The sequence below is a fragment of the Pseudophryne corroboree genome, chromosome 6 (genome assembly GCF_028390025.1).
Source record: "Pseudophryne corroboree isolate aPseCor3 chromosome 6, aPseCor3.hap2, whole genome shotgun sequence".
In the NCBI taxonomy this organism is placed as follows: Eukaryota; Metazoa; Chordata; class Amphibia; order Anura; family Myobatrachidae; genus Pseudophryne; species Pseudophryne corroboree.
Genome location: NC_086449.1, coordinates 89,363,409 through 89,381,000, shown reverse-complemented (window position 1 = coordinate 89,381,000; position 17,592 = coordinate 89,363,409). Strand labels below are relative to the sequence as shown.

Here is a 17,592-nt window from a genome sequence, read left to right as displayed (position 1 = left end):
TGCACACTGACACACACACGTTGTACAGGGGGAGCATACCTTCTCAATCATCACAGGCCAGCTCACCCTCCTTCAGACGCTACTGCACTGTGTCCCTCCCCCTGTTCCCAGCATGGGGGAGGGCTGCTGTGTGTGTTGATGTTCAGAGCTGCCGGAGTCTGACAGGCAGTGTCCGTGAAGGCTCCCATCAGAGGAGCCTGTAATATCCACAGCGCGGATTTCTGTAGCAGGAGTGACAGTGACTCACTGTCACTGACTGCAGTCCGCACTCTACGCCGGCCGCCGAGGGGTGAATGTGCCGGCTGGAGGGGGCTCTCTGTGTGGCTGCTGGTCCTTTCTCTCCGCTGGTGGGGTCTCTGATGCGGGCCTCCTTCCATCTTCCGGAAGCAGCCGCACCGTGCATGACGATGCCTAGTCCTCCCGTGCGCTGCACGTGCAGCTGCTTCCGGGAGTTCAGGCAACACTAACGGTGCGCTGTAGCTGTGATCGCGGTAGCGGTCGCGATCTCGGTTTGTATTGAGACAGAGACAAAGCTGTCTCTGTCTCTGAAAACAAGAATTTGCCCTAACAGGGGGGGTTTCTGGGTACTCAGAAACCCCCCCTGCGTGCGCCACTGCTGTTTCTAGAGTTTGGTTAAGTGTGATACAGCAGTCTCAGGAGAGGTGAATGTGGAAATTGGAGAGAGCAGTGGTTGCAGTGAGGTAGATAGTTGTTGAAACTTAATAGCATTAATATTTCTGCGGGTTAGAGGCGGCTTGGTAAACTTCAGGGACATTGAGTTTGAAGTAATGGAGAGCATACACTTGACAAGGTTGTGATCTGAGAGAGGGAAAGGAGTGTTAGTGAGTTCATAAACAAAGCATAGTCTGGTGAATACAAGATCAAGGCAGTGGCCCTCCTGATGCGTAGGGGAGTCAGTCCATTGGGAGAGGCCACAAGAGAAGGTTAGAGAGAGTAGTTTAGAGGAATGGGGAGATTATGGACTGTCAATAGAGATATTGAAATCACCCATAATGATGGTGAAGATGTCAGAGGATAAAAAGTGAGGGAGCCAAGCAGAAAAATCTTCCAGAAACTTTTTGGGTTGCCCAGGTGGGCGATAGATAGCTGCAACACGCAGAAAGGGGTGAAAATCCTAATAGAGTGTACTTCAAATTATGTAAATGTGAGTGAGGGAACAGGTGGTAAAATGTTGTGTGTGTAAGATTTGGACAGTAATATTCCAACCACACCTCCTTTACTGATACCAGGCCTGGGGGTGGGTGGGAAGTGGTGGCCACCATGTGAAAGTGCTGCAGGGGAGGCAGGGTCTGATTGTGTGAGCCATGTTTCTGTTATAGCTATCATGGACTTCCATGTTTAGGCTCAATGGTCCACTAGGCCTAAGCAGAGAAGTTAGAAATAAAGACACACACCAGTTACAGAACTATAAATTTCAATCAGCAACGGCTGCAATGCTGACTACCTAGTGCAGGAGGAATGGGGCCCCCCGGATACAATACCAGCACATACATTACATGCATCTTCACGTATATGCATACCTCCCAACATGATCTTCTCCAGGAGGGACAGAATGCTCTGCTCCTGGACTTCCCTCCTAATCTATGCTTGCCATCACCTGTGCTGAAACACCTTTCTTATCCATTAACCTGTTCAACAAAGGTGCTGGCAATCTTTAAGAGAAAAGTCCAGGAGCGGAGCATTTTGTCCCTCCTGGAGAGGGTCATGTTGGGAGGTATGTGTATGTTTATATGTGCTTAGAGCCCCCCACCCCACCCCATCTACACTAGGTAGTCAGTGATTTTAATTGTATCAAATAAACACATTCCCTACCTCAGTCGTGCAGAAACTGTTATGGTCATTGTCATGGATCTGACATGGGGGTAATTCAGACCTGATCGCTGGGCAGCAATTTGTACAGCCCTGCGATCAGATAGCCGCCACCTACAGGCAGTGCCAGATTAAGGTTCACATGGGCCTGGAGATTAAATTTGTAAATGGCCTATTGTGTGCTGCCGCAGGGGATGTGACTAGTGATGAGGGGGACATGACCAGTGATGTGGCCTGCATCATGGGTTGTATCAAGAGCCTTCCTTCAATTGCCCCTCTCCCCTACTCACTTCACTTATAAAGATGTAGCCACGTTCATCCATCCTGCAGCTTGGCCAATTTGCAGCAATCAAGTGTGCCCACGACTAGGACGCACGTGTGCATCTAAGTACAAGCACCCATAGGAATACATGAGCAGCGTACTAAGCCACAGCTCAACGTGACGTGTGTGCCGTGCGGTCGTGCTGCAGGATGGATGAGCGTGGCTACATCTGTATCAACAATGTAATGTGAAAGTCTACAAACAAAAGGAAACCCTACTTGTTAACCTGACAAAAAAGGAAAAATGGCGCTTAGTGATTATATGAATGAAACCTCTCTACTAAAGAGCACATGGGTCACTAAGCGATATCCTGAATGTGACATCTCTAGTACTGTATATAAAAAATTGAACCCTAACCTTGGGCCTAATTCAGACCTGATCGTAGCTGCAAATTTGTTAGTAGTTGGGCAAAACCATTGGGGCCATTCCGACCCGTTCACACGCAACGGCTCTTCGCTGCGGTGCGAACGGGTCGGGACTGTGACTGCATGGTGCCCGCAATGCGCACACGCGTCGTTGCCTGGCGCAACGACGCCGCAAGCACAGAAAGTGATTGCAGCGGCAATCGCTAGAAGATTGACAGCGGGGAGGTGTTCTGGGGTGTCTACTCACCGTTTTACAGGTGTGTAGAGGCGAATGCAGGCGTGTCCAGGCGTTTGGAGGGCGGATGTCATGACGTCAATACCAGGACTTTCGTCGCTGGATCCGTCACACAGGGTAAGTAGGTCTGACCCTGGTCTTGTTTTGCAGGAAACTTTTTTAGCATAGCAGGGCTGCACAAGCGATCGCAGCCTTGCAATGCTAAAATGCACTCCACAATAGGTGGTATCAAGTTGATCGCATGAGCAGCAAAAAGTTGCCACGTGCGATCAACTCAGAATGACCCCCCATGTACACTGCAGGGGAGGCAGATATAACATTTGCAGAGAGAATTAGATTTGGGTGGGTTATTTTTTTTTTCTGTGCAGGGTAAATACTGGCTGCTTTATTTTTACACTGCAATTTAGATTTCAGTTTGATCACACCCCACCCAAATCTAATTCTCTATGCACATGTTTTATCTGCCCCTCCTGCAGTACACATGGGGGGTCATTCAGACCTGGGCGCACGTTAGGATTTTTTGCTACGCTGCGTTCAGGTCAGAACTGCGCATGTGTATGCACCGCAATGCGAAGGCGCGTCGTTCAGCTACAAAGCGGATCGTTGCTGTGCGATGGATTGTACAAAGAATCCATTCGCACAGCCGATCGCAAGGTGATTGACAGGAAGAAGGCGTTTCTGGGTGTCAACTGCCTGTTTTCAGGGAGTGGCAGGAAAAACGCAGGCGTGTGTCCAAGCGTTTGCAGGGCGGGTGTCTTACGTCAATTCTGGGCCAGAACAGGCTGAAGTGATCGCAGCGGCTGAGTAAGTTCTGAGCTACTCAGAAACCGCACAAAACTTTTTTGTAGTGCTCGGCTGCAAATGCGATCGCACACTTGCAAAGCATAAATACACTCCCCTATAGATGGCGAATATCTGATCGCAGCACTGCAAAAAAGAGAGCGTTAGATTTGGGTGGGGTGTGTTCAAACTGAAATCTAAATTGCAGTGTAAAAATAAAGCAGTCAGTATTTACCCTGCACAGAAACAATATAACCTACCCAAATCTAACTCTCTCTGCACATGTTATATCTTCCACACCTGCAGTACACATGGGGGGCATTTCGACCCGTTCGCACTGCAGAGAAAAACGGGTGCGGAATGCGGATGCGTGGCGGCCGCAGTGCGCGTGCACGATGTTGCCCGGAGACAGGGGTCGTCGGGTTACATCGCGGCTACCGACAGAAGTGGTTGCAGAAGCGAACGCTAAGAAGATTGACAGGAAGGAGGCGTGGCAGGGCGGATCCTGACCGTTTGGAGCCGTTTTCGGGTAGTGGTGAGTAAAACGCAGGTGTGTCCAGGACAACGGAGGGCGGAGGAGTGACGTCAAAACCGAGCCCATCATTGCTGGATCCATCGCACAGGGTAAGTAGGTATAGGCCTAGTCTTGTTCTGCTTGAATTTTTTTTTCGCTTAGCAGGGCTGCACAAGTGATCGCAGCCCTGCTAAGCTAAAATACACTCCCCCATAGGCGTGTTCTAGTTGATCGCAGCAGCAGCAAAAAGTTGCTGGCTGCGATCAACTCTGAATTACCCCACATAGGGGGTCATTCCGAGTTGTTCGCTCGTTGCCGATTTTCGCAACGGAGCGATTAAGGCAAAAATGCGCATGTGCATGGTACGCAGTGCGCATGCGCTAAGTATTTTAACACAAAACTTAGTAGATTTACTCACGTCCGAACTAAGAATTTTCATCGTTGAAGTGATCGGAGTGTGATTGACAGGAAGTGGGTGTTTCTGTGCGGAAATTGACCATTTTCTGTGAGTGTGCGGAAAAACGCAGGCGTGTCAGGATAAAACGCGGGAGTGTCTGGAGAAACGGGGGAGTGGCTGGCCGAACGCAGGGCGTGTTTGTGACGTCAAACCAGGAACGAAACAGGCTGAGCTGATCGCAGTGTAGGAGTAAGTCTCGAGCTACTCAGAAGCTGCTAAGAATTTTCTATTCGCAATTCTGCTAATCTTTCGTTCGCTATTCTGCTAAGCTAAGATACACTCCCAGAGGGCGACGGCCTAGCGTGTGCAATGCTGCTAAAAGCAGCTAGCGAGCGATCAACTCGGAATGAGGGCCATGGTTATGACCAACTGCTAACAAATTTGCTGCTACGATGAGGTCTGAATTAGGCCCTTTATTAATAGTTATACAAAGAAGATACTACAGCTAGTCCTGATAGTGAAGAATGTAAAAAAAAGACACTGTACAAAAACTACATGTCACCACCAAGTCATGTGATATCTTGGTGATGTCATGTGGTGACGTGGTGAAATGTAGTGTGCAGTGTAATGTGAATAATGGACAATACATTTACAGTGTGCAGGTCTGGAGGCACATGAAAAAAAACTGTTTAAATTCTAAGTACATCCAAAGCACAGTAAAGCTGCTGCTTCCAGGGTCCTTTCGCGACGGCACTGCTCGCACCCCATATATATGATCCTGTGTACTGACCCCACCTACCTTGGTGTTGGCTCCGCCTACCGTTGATATGGTGTCGCCCACATGGGGCCACTTCTGGAAATTTTTCCAGGGCCACTTTTAGTTTCCAATCCATCCCCTGCACTCTAGGATCCTCCGGAGGAATCCCGGTTAGGAGAGGACTCCTCAGTCTTGACATTGACATGACCTGCAGTACTACTGACGTTCCTGACTGAGGAGGAAGTTGACGTTGAGGGAGTTGGTGGTGTGGCTTGCAGGAGCTTGGGTACAAGAGGAAGAAGGGATTTAGGTGTCAGTGGACTGCTTATGCTCTTACCCAAAGTTTCACAACTTGACACTGACTTCTGATGAATGCACTGCAGGTGAAGTATAAGGGAGGATGTTCGTAGGTGGTTAACATCCTTACCCCTACTTATTACAGATTGACAGAGGCAACACACGGCTTGACCCCTGTTGTCCGGATTTGTGGAGAAAAAATTCCACACTGAAGAGGTGGCTTTTTTGGTAGTTTGCCCAGGCATCACAATGGGCTTCTTCATCCCATGGACAACAGGTGTCTTCCACCGTGCCTGACTTAAAACAAACCACATCATCATCAGAATACTCATCAACTTCCTCCTCAGTGCTAGCAACACCCATATCCTCATCCTGGTGTACTTCAACAGTGACATCTTCAATTTGAATATCAGGAACTGGACTGTGGGTGCTCCTTCCAGCACTTGCAGGGGGTGTGCAAATGGTGGAAGGAGCCACCTCTTCCCGTCCAGTGTTGTGAAGGTCTGGCATCACAACCGTCGACACACTTAGACTCTCCTTGGGGATTTGTGATACCATCTTAAAACACACAGTTCTTTTCTGTGCTTTTTCCAGCTTAACTCTTTTAATTTTTCTAGCGGGAGGATGAGGGATTCCATCATCATCATGTGAATCTGAACCACTAGTCACAAACATAGGCCAGGGCCTTAGCCGTTCCTTGTCACTCCGTGTCATAAATGGCATATGGGCAAGTTTACGTTTCTCCTCAGACCATTTAAATTTCTTTTTTTGGGTCTTTGTACTGAACTTTAGCTTTTTGGATTTTACATGCCCTCTACTATCACATTGGGCATCGCCTTGGCAGACGACGTTGATGGCATTTCATCATCTATGTCATGACTAGTGGCAGCAGATTCAGCACTAGGAGGAAGTGGTTCTTGATCTTTCCCTATTTTATGCTCAAAATTTTGTTCTCCATTATTTTTCTGGAGTTATATAACACAATATGCGGCACAGGAATGACTGATGGCTGATGCACAGGACACTACCACTGGTCTGATGCAGGACAACACAGCAACACTGTAAGGGACTTGTTGTTATTATAATTTATTATTATACAACAGCAGTGGACATTTTTTCCTGCAGAGTATACCACTGTGACTGCCTGGTCACTGGAATGACTGATGGCTGATGCACAGGACACTACCACTGGTCTGATGCAGGACAACACGGCAACACTTTAAGGGACTTCTTGTTGTTGTTGTTGTTGTTGTTGTTGTTGTTGTTGTTGTTGTTATTAAATGGCAGCAGTGGACATATGGCTGCAGAGTATACCACTGTGACTGCTTGGTCACTGGAATGACTGATGGCTGATGCACAGGACAATACCACTGGTCTGATTCAGGACAACACAGCAACACTGTAAGGACTTGTTGTTGTTGTTGTTGTTGTTATTATTATTATTATTATTATTATTATTATAATACGGCAGCAGTGTACATATGGCAGCAGAGTATACCACTGCCACTGCCTGGTCACTGGAATGACTGATGGCTGATGCACAGGACACTAACACTGAACTGATGCAGCACAATATTCCACCACTAAACTGATGCAGCACAACACATCAGCAATGGACATATGGCAGCAAGAGGACACAACCACTGTGGCTGCCTTGTCACTGGAATGACTGATGGCTGATGCACAGGACACTACCACTGGACTGTTGCAGCACAATACAGCACCACTGATCTGATGCAGCACAACACAGCAGCAATGGACATATGGCAGCAAGAGGACACAACCACTGTGACTGGACAAATACAGCACAAGACACGGACACTGAGAGAACGGAGACACGTCTTCTCTCTACACTCTGCAATGCTGGAGTGAAAATGGCGGTGACGCGCGGCTCCTTATATGGAATCCAAACCCCGTGAGAATCCGACAGCGGGATGATGACATTTTGCCTCGTTCTGGTTTCCGAGTCAGGTGGGAAAACCCAAGCCTGACTTGGATCCGGACTTGAATGGTGAAGTCCGGTAGGGTTCGGATCTCTGAGAACCGAACCCGCTCATCTCTAATAATAATAGAAAGCACAGAGAGCAGGAAACATTTCTTATATCGCTCCTGGTGTTATGGAAATGCATGTACAGTATAAATAACATTGATTTGTGAAGGTCCTGGCAAGGATACTTGTTATTGTGCAAAGGTCTGTGAATGTTGGAGCAGGAAGCGATCACAGACTATAATACAATCACTGGTCCAGCAGGAGGGCGTGCTTACAACATATCTGCCGTCTTTTGGGAAAAGCACTTCAGGGAGATTGTTTTTCAGTAGCTACTGTAAGTGTGTGGCACTGAAGAGGGCACACATAACACCTGCAGTGGTCATAGAAAGAGCCTATAAATCTGCTCTGTAGCCCAAGAATCCCATTACGCAAGATGTTTTACCAAAGGCGTGCATTAAAATATGCTGCCCTCTACCATTGGGCCTCATTCCGAGCTGATCGCTCACTGACGTTTTTCGCAGCTCAGCGATCAGGTTACTACTGTGCATGCATATGCACCGCAATGCGCACGCGCGTCGTACAGGTACAAACAGCATTATTGCTGTGCAATGTTTCTAGAGACGAATCCATTCACACAACCGATCGCAATGAGATTGACAGGAAGAGGGCGTTTATGGATGTCAACTGACCGTTTTCTGGGAGTGTTTGGGAAAACGCAGACGTGTCCAGGTGTTTGCAGGGCGGGTGTCTGACGTCAATTCCGGGACCGGACAGGCTGAAGTTATCGCAGCGGCTGAGTAAGTCCAGAGCTACTCAGAAACTGCAAAAACTTTTTAGTCCCGCTCGGCTGCACATGCGATCGCACACTTGCAAAGTGAAAATACACTCCCCCGTGGACGGCGACTATCTGATCGCTGCTCTGCAAAAAATAGTTAGCGAGCGAACAACTCGGAATGAGGGCCATTTTCTCTAGCATCTTAAATGACCCCACCTAAAAATATCCGTTCTATCCGGAATTCCAAGCAGTGTCAGGATTACGGCATCAGTAATTCAAGTGCCAGGATCCTGTCCGCTGGGATCCTGACCAGATCCTCTCAGGGAGGATGCTAGACTATTCAGGGAGTCAGAAAGATCACAACTCTTTCAGGGAGTCTTCCTACATTCACAGGTTGGTAGGGACTTTAACCACCAAAACAAAACCACTACGAGGAGTAGAGAGGTTAGACTGATCCACCAAGCAGGGCAGTTAATACTTTACCTATTGTTTTCGGTCACCTTATTTCTTCAAAAACAGAATATTTAATTTTGGGTGAACTTAGGGGGTCATTCCGAGTTGTTCGCTCGCAAGCTGCTTTTAGCAGCTTTGCACACGCTAAGCTGCCGCCTACTGGGAGTGAATCTTAGCTGATCAAAATTGCGAACGAAAGATTAGCAGAATTGCGAATAGACACTTCTTAGCAGTTTCTGAGTAGCTCGAGACTTACTCTGCCAGTGCGATCAGTTCAGTGCTTGTCGTTCCTGGTTTGACGTCACAAACACACCGATCGTTGGCCCAGACACTCCTCCGTTTCTCCAGCCACTCCCGCGTTTTTCCCAGAAACTGTAGCGTTTTTTCACACACTCCCATAAAACGGTCAGTTTCCGCCCAAAAACACCAACTTCCTGTCAATCACACTCCGATCACCAGAACGAAGAAAAAACCTCGTAATGCCGTGAGTAAAATTCCTAACTGCATAGCAAATTTACTTGGCGCAGTCGCACTGCGGACATTGCGCATGCGCATTAGCGACTAATCGCTCCGTTGCGAGAAAAAAATAACGAGCAAACAACTCGGAATGACCCCCTTAGTCCTTATAGCTGCTCTGCTCAGGATTTACAGACATAAGACACATGAATGAGGAGAGAGATGTAAAAGCTGCAATCAATTCTTGGCTGGTTCAACAGTAATGAGACTTCAAAGTGACATTTTTATATTTGCCAGTATTCACATGTCCTTAGTGGTAGCAATGAGTGCACAGAAACACATCCCAAACTGCTATATATAAACTGGATAGGGACTATGAATAGGGTTAGAGGGACTTTATTCTTTCAATAACCATCATCTTTATTTTGCTCACTTTCTGTTTCAGTAGCCACAGAAGACAACAGCAGAGGAGAACGGACAGAACTTACACTGGTGACCTTGGCCATTCTGACATCCATGAGTTTGATTTCCCATTTGTGTTAAAGATCAGCATTGGCATCATATGTTTCCAGGGACTAGAACACTTGCTTCATTTTTTGTTTTACCAGCTCGGAGAACCCATTAGCATTCCTAAAATCCACAGTAGTTGTTGTTGTTGTTGTTGTTGTTTTTTTTTTTTTAATAATACATGACAGAGTGCAGGCAAACAGAGAAACACCACCATGGCAAGCAGTATAGTAGGCTGAGGGCAAGATACATAACGATACAAACCAAAATATTGTTACAATATAAACCACGAAAAGGCACTGGCACTCATAAATGGCTAAGTTGTGAATTGCATAAAGAAAGAAGACTAATTTGTAATGTAGGGGAGGATGAAGGAAAGCTCAGTTTGGGGATGACTGATGAAGCATCTAAACAATTATGGGAGACTCTTCATGTCCAAAAGGAGGTTCATGCAGTGATATTATATGGTAAATGCACAGTTCAATCGGTGACAAGTTAGAAAACAGTTATGCTAGAGCAAAGGACCATGGGTAGAGGAAAGGGGGGACGGTTGGAAGATGAGCCATAGACACCATGGGCCGGATGTAATGACGGCCGTGCTGGACACCAACTGAACTTAGATGCTTTTTTAAAGGGGCAATCACAAGACAAAACCAGACATCCCGCACGACCACCAAACTCGGGTGTCATTACATCTGACCCCATATTTGAGTAAATTTGTAGGACCTGTTGTGGAGGTAGCCCCTGACTTTTTATGGCAGTGAGATGCTAAGCTTTACCTTTAACCAACTGTAGGGAAGAGACATCAGGATCATTCCAGTAGGAACCATTCAAACATCAGGCTGGGCTGTTAATGTAAACTGCTAGGCTATCAGCAGCCTTGAGAGCACTGGTGTATTTATAATAGGTGCAGTGTGTGCAGTGCACACGGGCCCCCAGGGGCCCACACCGTACACACTGCACCCATTATTTGTAATATTTACTCTCCGGAGACCCACGGCGAAGCAGCAGTGCTGCAGAAATCACTGGGAAATGGCATAGCACCCTTTTCCCGGTGTTTCACGCATGCGCAGTAGGAAAATCACTGGGAAAAAATGTCTGACACGCCATTTTCTGGGAGATCTTCTCATACGCTCTAGACTCTGGGACAGCGCTAGGGCCCTCTAGGGACCCTAGTGCCCAGAGTAACAGCGCTGCCGTCAGCTAGAGAGGAGGGGGCCCTGACGGAGCCTGAACACAGGCCTCCTCCTCTCTAGATACGCCCCTGCTCGAGAGGGAGCCCTATGAATTCTTAGTAATGTTATATGAATGACTTTACTAATAATCAGCAACGTCATCCCAGAAAGCCATCCCAGAAAGCCACTATTTTGGGGCATGTCCAACAAATGTGAATAAAGGAACCCAATTCACAGCACCCTCTGCAATAATGTGGGGAAGATAAACCAAACAACTAAACATCTTATGGAACCTGTTTATGTGGAAATGGATGATTTAGAAATCCTCTCTCTAATTGAAGGCCACAAATTCTCCCCTGGGAGCGGGGAATTGGGGGAGGGCAGAAGTTTGTAAATTTTGGATTAAAGTATTGCACATAAAAAATACATTGTTTTTGTGTATTCTATTTATCAAAAATATATCTTTTTAAAGTAGAAATATTAAAAAGAATATGACTGCAATGGTTGAATAAAACAATAATGGAGGCTGGTCATCAACGTATAGGGGGCATCCAATTAGCCCTGATGCCGTTTCAGATGATCAAAACGGGTGGTCATCCTGATTAATGACTGATGATCATTATCGCCGTATCCAATTAGAGGCCATTTTGATTGGCCAAAATTGGACCTACAATCGCATGAAACCACATGGAATCGGGGATAAGCCCCTGATCCCTTGTTTCACTGCGGCACCGGCAGGACACCTTTTTTGGATTATGCTATTGGTGCCTGAGGCACCTGTTGCATAATCCGCAATATGGGGGTAATTCAGAGTTGATCGCAGCAGCAAATTTGTTAGCAGTTGGGCAAAACCATGTGCACTGCAGGGAGGGGGTGGGGGCAAATATAACATGTGCAGAGAGAGTTAGATTTGGGTGGGGTGTGTTCAAACTGATATCTATATTGCAGTGTAAAAATAAAGCAGCCGGTATTTACCCTGCACAGAAATAAAATAACCCACCCAAATCTAACTCCCTCTGCACATGTTATATCTGCCCCCCCCCCCCCCCCCCTGCAGTGCACATGGTTTTGCCCAACTGCTAACAAATTTGCTGCTGTGATCAACTCTGAATTACCCCCTATGTGTCTGCGGGGGGGGGGGGGGAGCACGCTGCATCGGGGCTAATTGGATACCCCCATACACTTAAATGGCCTTCCCCAGTCAGGTTACTTTATTAGGTCGTACACGAAATTGTAAAATGTTTACAAAATACTCTACATCATTCTTTTATTTTATTTTTTTTATGCCAAAAAGTGTTAATTGTGGAGGCCCAGAGGTATGACATGAAGCTGATCTATGATTGTATATTACAACTTTTACATATGGTATATTTTTACATCGAAAGCAGAGAGCCCAGCAGAGGTATGTAACAGAAATAAACACTGCCTCATTTTATAATTACATTGGACAGAAAACAGAGAGAGGGAAAAAAAAAACATATATAATACAGTATAGTACCCACAGCATTGTACCAAATGTCCCGTTATTCATGCAGAAGCAGCAGTTTCCACATAGTTGCCACTAAATTAAGTTAGGGAGTTATTTGTTAGTAGGGGCATTTATCATAGATCGCATATTGCATGTGATACGGGCGGTATTTTACTGCCCAGGACATTGCAAAATAAACATAGTATTTGTGGCTACCCTCGAAAACATCCGGAGATAGGTGGTCATTCCGAGTTGATCGCTCGCTAGCAGTTTTTAGCAGCCGTGCAAACGCTAGGCCGCCGCCCTCTGGGAGTGTAATGTATCTTAGCTTAGCAGAAGTGTGAACAATTGCATCGCAGAGCGGCTACAAAAAGAAATTGTGCAGTTTCTGAGTAGCTTCAGACCTACTCAGCGCTTGCGATCACTTCAGACCATTCAATTCCGGATTTGACGTCACAAACACGACCTGCGTTCGGCCAGCCACGCCTGCGTTTTTCCTGGCACGCCTGCGTTTTTTCGAACACTACCTGAAAACGGTCAGTTGCCACCCAGAAACGCCCACTTCCTGTCAATCACTCTGCGGTCAGCATGGCGACTGAAAAGCTTGGCTAGACCTTGTGTAAAAATACATCGGCCATTGTGAAAGTATGTCGCGCGTGCACGCTGCGCCGCATGCGCAGAAATGTCGTTTTTTCCTTAATCGCACCGCAGTGAACATTTTCAGCTAGCGATCAACTCGGAATGACCCCCATAGGGAGTCATTCCGAGTTGATCGCACGCTGCAACGTTTTGAAGCCCGTTCGATCAGATAGTCGCCGCCTATGGGGGAGTGTATTTTAGCTGTGCATGTGTGCGATCGCTTGTGCAGGGGAGCTGTACAAAAACATTTTGTGCAGTTTCTGAGTAGCTCTGAACTTACTCAGGTACTGCGATCACTTCAGCCTGTCAGGTCCCGGAATTGACGTCAGACACCTGCCCTGCAAACACCTGGACACGCCTGCGTTTTCCTCTCCACTCCCAGAAAACGGTCAGTTGCCATCCCGGAACGCCTTCCTGCTGTCAGTCACCTTGCGATCGCCGCTGAGATCAAAATCTTTGTTAGAACATTCACTGCCTGCGTTCCCTGTCGCTGGGTAGTGATGCGCCTGCGCATTGAGGCTGCTGCACATGCACATTCGGACCCGATCGCACAGCTGCGAAAAACTGCAGCGTGCAATTGGGTCGGAATGACCCCCTAAGCCACAAATATTGTTTGATAAATGGGTCCCTAAGCCTTTAATGCAGGAGATATCTCATATTATCTCCTGTATTTCTAAACATGTTGCAGTCTCTGCACAATGTGTAAGGATGTTGCTGTACTCCTAGATTCTAAGCTCTGAAAACTTTGCAGGAGTAAATGCCATCTTCAATATCATTACCACACTTCTTCCTATTGGATCCCACTTTATCCTCCAGCTCTCACAGTGTGCATGCGCCTCCTATAACAAAGCAAACTGAACACACAGAAGTTGGTTTTATAATAGAAGATGAACTCTTGACTTTGCTTAAAAAAAATGTGTTGATGTATTAAGTAAATCAAATAATATTCAACCATGTGATGTTAGATTATTACGATCGGAGGAATATAATAAAACTAAATGAAAGTAGGGAAAGAAGTGACTCAAATAAAGACAAATGCACTTGTACGCTGTCCCAATAATTGCATATATTCCAGTGAATGTTTTAAACGTCTTTGTACGTATGTGGCTTACAGCACTTGATGGGGTGCCCTAGGCTGGTGCTCCATGACCAAAGGTGGATTTAGGGGTCTGGCTGCTCCCTCGCCCCACCCCCCCTCTCGCTCCCCCCCCCCCCAAATAAATAAATAAATAATGGTAATAATTTTGTGCCTTTTCACCCTCTCCATAGTATAGAATATAATGTGCCTCTATATATTATACTGTACAATATGTGCCTCACCTTCCCTATAGTATAGAGTATATGTGCCTCCCTCTTGCCGTAGTTTAGAATATAATGAGAATGTGAGTGAGAATGACCTGGTATATGTAAAATAGATACACTGGAGCTAGAACTGCCACATAAGGACTTTGGACACCACTATAGAGACATAAACGCCTACAGCAGCAGTTGCAGCAGTTTATGGCTGAAGTATACACTGCAGCTCTGGGTTCCCTTTCCCACTCTGTATCCATGATCAGAGCCTAGGCTCATAGAAACATAGAAACATAGAAACATAGAATTTGACGGCAGATAAGAACCACTTGGCCCATCTAGTCTGCCCCTTTTTTATTTTATCCTTTAGGCAATCTCAACCCTTTTTTAACCTTTAATTCTTTGTAAGGATATTCATATGCCTGTCTCAAGCATGTTTACATTGCCCTACAGTCTTAGCCTCTACCACCTCTGATGGGAGGCTATTCCACTTATCCACTACCCTTTCTGTGAAGTAATTTTTCCTTAAATTTCCCCTGAACCTCCCCCCCTCCAGTCTCAATGTATGCCCTCGAGTTCTAATACTTCTTTTCCTTTGAAGAATGTTTCCCTCCTGAACTTTAAAACCCTTGATATATTTGAAAGTTTCTATCATGTCCCCCCTTTCCCTTCTCTCCTCCAAACTATACATGTTAAGATCTTTTAGCCTTTCCGGGTAAGTTTTGTGATGTAGGCCATGCACCATTTTAGTTGCCCTTCTTTGTACACTCTCTAATGTATTTATATCCTTCTGGAGATAGGGTCTCCAGAACTGGACACAGTATTCCAGATGGGGCCGTACCAATGACCTATACAGTGGCATTATCACTTCTTTTTTCCTGCTACTGATTCCTCTCCCTATGCAACCAAGCCTCTGACTTGCCTTTCTCATTGCTTTGTTGCATTGCTTTCCTGCCTTCAAGTCACTTGAAATAGTGACTCCTAAATCTCTTTCCTCCTCAGTAGTTTCCATTATAGTACCCTTGATACTATACTTAGCCTTTGGGTTTTTGAGACCCAAGTGCATGATTTTGCATTTTTTAGCATTAAACTGTAGTTGCCACGTTCTTGACCATTTCTCAAGCCTACCTAGGTCATTAATCATTTGTTTGACCCCTCCCGGTGTGTCTACCCTGTTGCATATCTTTGTATCATCTGCAAAAAGGCATATCTTCCCTTCAATACCATCTGCAATGTCACCAACAAAGATATTAAAGAGAACTGGACCAAGTACAGATCCCTGGGGTACTCCACTGGTAACATTTTCCTCCATAGATTGCACTCCATTAACTATGACTGTCTGTTTCCTATCCTGCAACCAGGTTCTTATCCATTTAACTGATTTATAATCCACCCCCAGGCTTTCAAGTTTATTTAGCAGTCTGCGATGTGGGACAGTGTCAAATGCCTTACTAAAGTCTAGATATGCTACATCTACAGCTCCCCCTTGATCTATTATTTTCATCACAGAGTCAAAAAAGTCAATAAGATTTGTTTGGCATGATCTCCCACCAGTAAATCCATGCTGTTTTGGATCCTGTAAGTTGTTTGATTTAAGATATTCCACTACTCTTTCTTTTAATAGTTTTTCCATTACTTTCCCTACTACTGATGTAAGGCTTACTGGTCTGTAGTTACTTGCTTCTTCCTTGCTTCCACTTTTGTGCAGTGGAACTACATTTGCTCTTTTCCAGTCCTCTGGAATAGCACCTGTATTTAGTGACTGGTTAAATAATTCTGTTAAAGGTGTAACCAGCACATCTTTTAGCTCTTTGAGTATCCTTGGGTGTATCCCATCTGGTCCCATTGATTTTTCCACTTTTAGTTTTGAAAGTTCTGTTAGGACCTACTCCTCTGTAAATGTATTTTCATCTACCTTATTTTTATGAATGTCCTTGCAACTTAACTGTGGCCCCATCCCTTCTTCTTTAGTAAATACTGAGCAAAAATAATTATTTAGGTGATCTGCTATTGCCTTGTCTCCCTCCACCAAATGCCCACTCTCTGTCTTAAGTCTTATTATTCCTCCATTTGATTTTCTCCTTTCACTTATATACTTAAAAAAAGTTTTGCCCCCTTTATCTACTGACTGGGCCATTTTCTCCTCAGCTTCTGCCTTTGCACGTCTGATCACTTTCTTAGCATCCTTCCGTCTGTCCAGATACACCTCTTTGTCGTTATTATTTTGAGTCTGTTTGTATTTCCTAAAAGCCATCTTTTTTTGCTTTCACACTAGTTGATACTTCTTTTGTGAACCACACTGGCTTCCTTTTCCTGGTGCTTTTCCTAACCATTTTGATACAAAGGTCTGTTGCACTTAGCATTGCACTTTTCAGTTTTTTCCACCTCTCCTGCACTCCTTCCAAGTTCCTCCAGTCTGCCAATGAATCACTTAAACATCTCCCCATTTTTGCAAAGTCAGCATTTCTAAAATCCAACACCTTTGTTTTTGTGTGACAGGAGTTGGATCCTGTCTTTATACTAAACCATACTGCTTGATGATCACTGGATCCCAGGTGCTCACCCACATATATATCAGATATCCTATCACCATTTGTAAGAATTAGATCTAATATTGAGTCTTTGCGAGTGGGCTCCCTCACCAATTGCTTGAGAGATGCTCCCTGTAAGGAATGTAAAAATTTGCCACTTGTAGCTGAACTTGCAAAAGACCCCTCCCAATTTACATCAGGTAAATTAAGGTCTCCCATGATTATGACTTCTCCCTTAAAAGCCATTTTAGAGATGTCCAACAATAGGTTCCTGTCCAAATCCTGCCCCTGGCCTGGTGGTCTATAGATCACCCCAATGCGAATAATGTCCTTCTTCCCAGTTTCTATGGTGACCCAAAGGGCCTCAGTTTTGGCTTCAATATTTTGTATTAAAGTAGCATTTATGCTTTTTTTCACATACATTGCTACCCCTCCTCCTATTCTTCCTATTCTATCTTTCCTAAATAAATTGTATTCTGGTATGGCTAAGTCCCAGTCATGATTCTCATTGCACCAAGACTCTGTAATTGCCACAAAATCCAGGTTATCCCTTGTCATTATTGCAATTAGCTCTGGAATTTTGTCTCCTAAGCTCCTAGCATTTGCACACATAGCTTTAAGAATTTTGTCTGTGCATTTGGTATTAGTAGCCATGTCCAGAGCGTACAAAATAAATGACAAGTTTAAAGTTGAAATTACCTGTTTGGGGATGTTGCTCAGTATTTGTTTTCTTTTACTAATCGGTAATCATACTCTATATTAAGTAAGGTGTAGTCATGGTGTAAAGGACAAAGATATAGTACACCTG

At 45.4% G+C, this 17,592-nt stretch overlaps 1 protein-coding gene across 2 annotated transcripts in view; it reads left to right on the top strand.

Annotated features, from left to right (window-relative positions):
- LOC134936440 (intercellular adhesion molecule 5-like) overlaps window positions 1-11,279 on the top strand; it is a 127,188-nt gene extending 115,909 nt beyond the window's left edge. The window contains exon 7 of one of the 2 annotated variants that reach the window (XM_063931468.1): window positions 9,620-11,279. In XM_063931468.1, coding sequence (XP_063787538.1) covers window positions 9,620-9,714 — 95 coding nt within the window. In that variant the 3' untranslated portion in view covers window positions 9,715-11,279. Of the gene's footprint in view, window positions 1-9,616 lie in introns of both variants that reach the window. The other variant, XM_063931467.1, reaches the window with a different exon arrangement.
- Window positions 11,280-17,592: the final 6,313 nt, after the last annotated feature.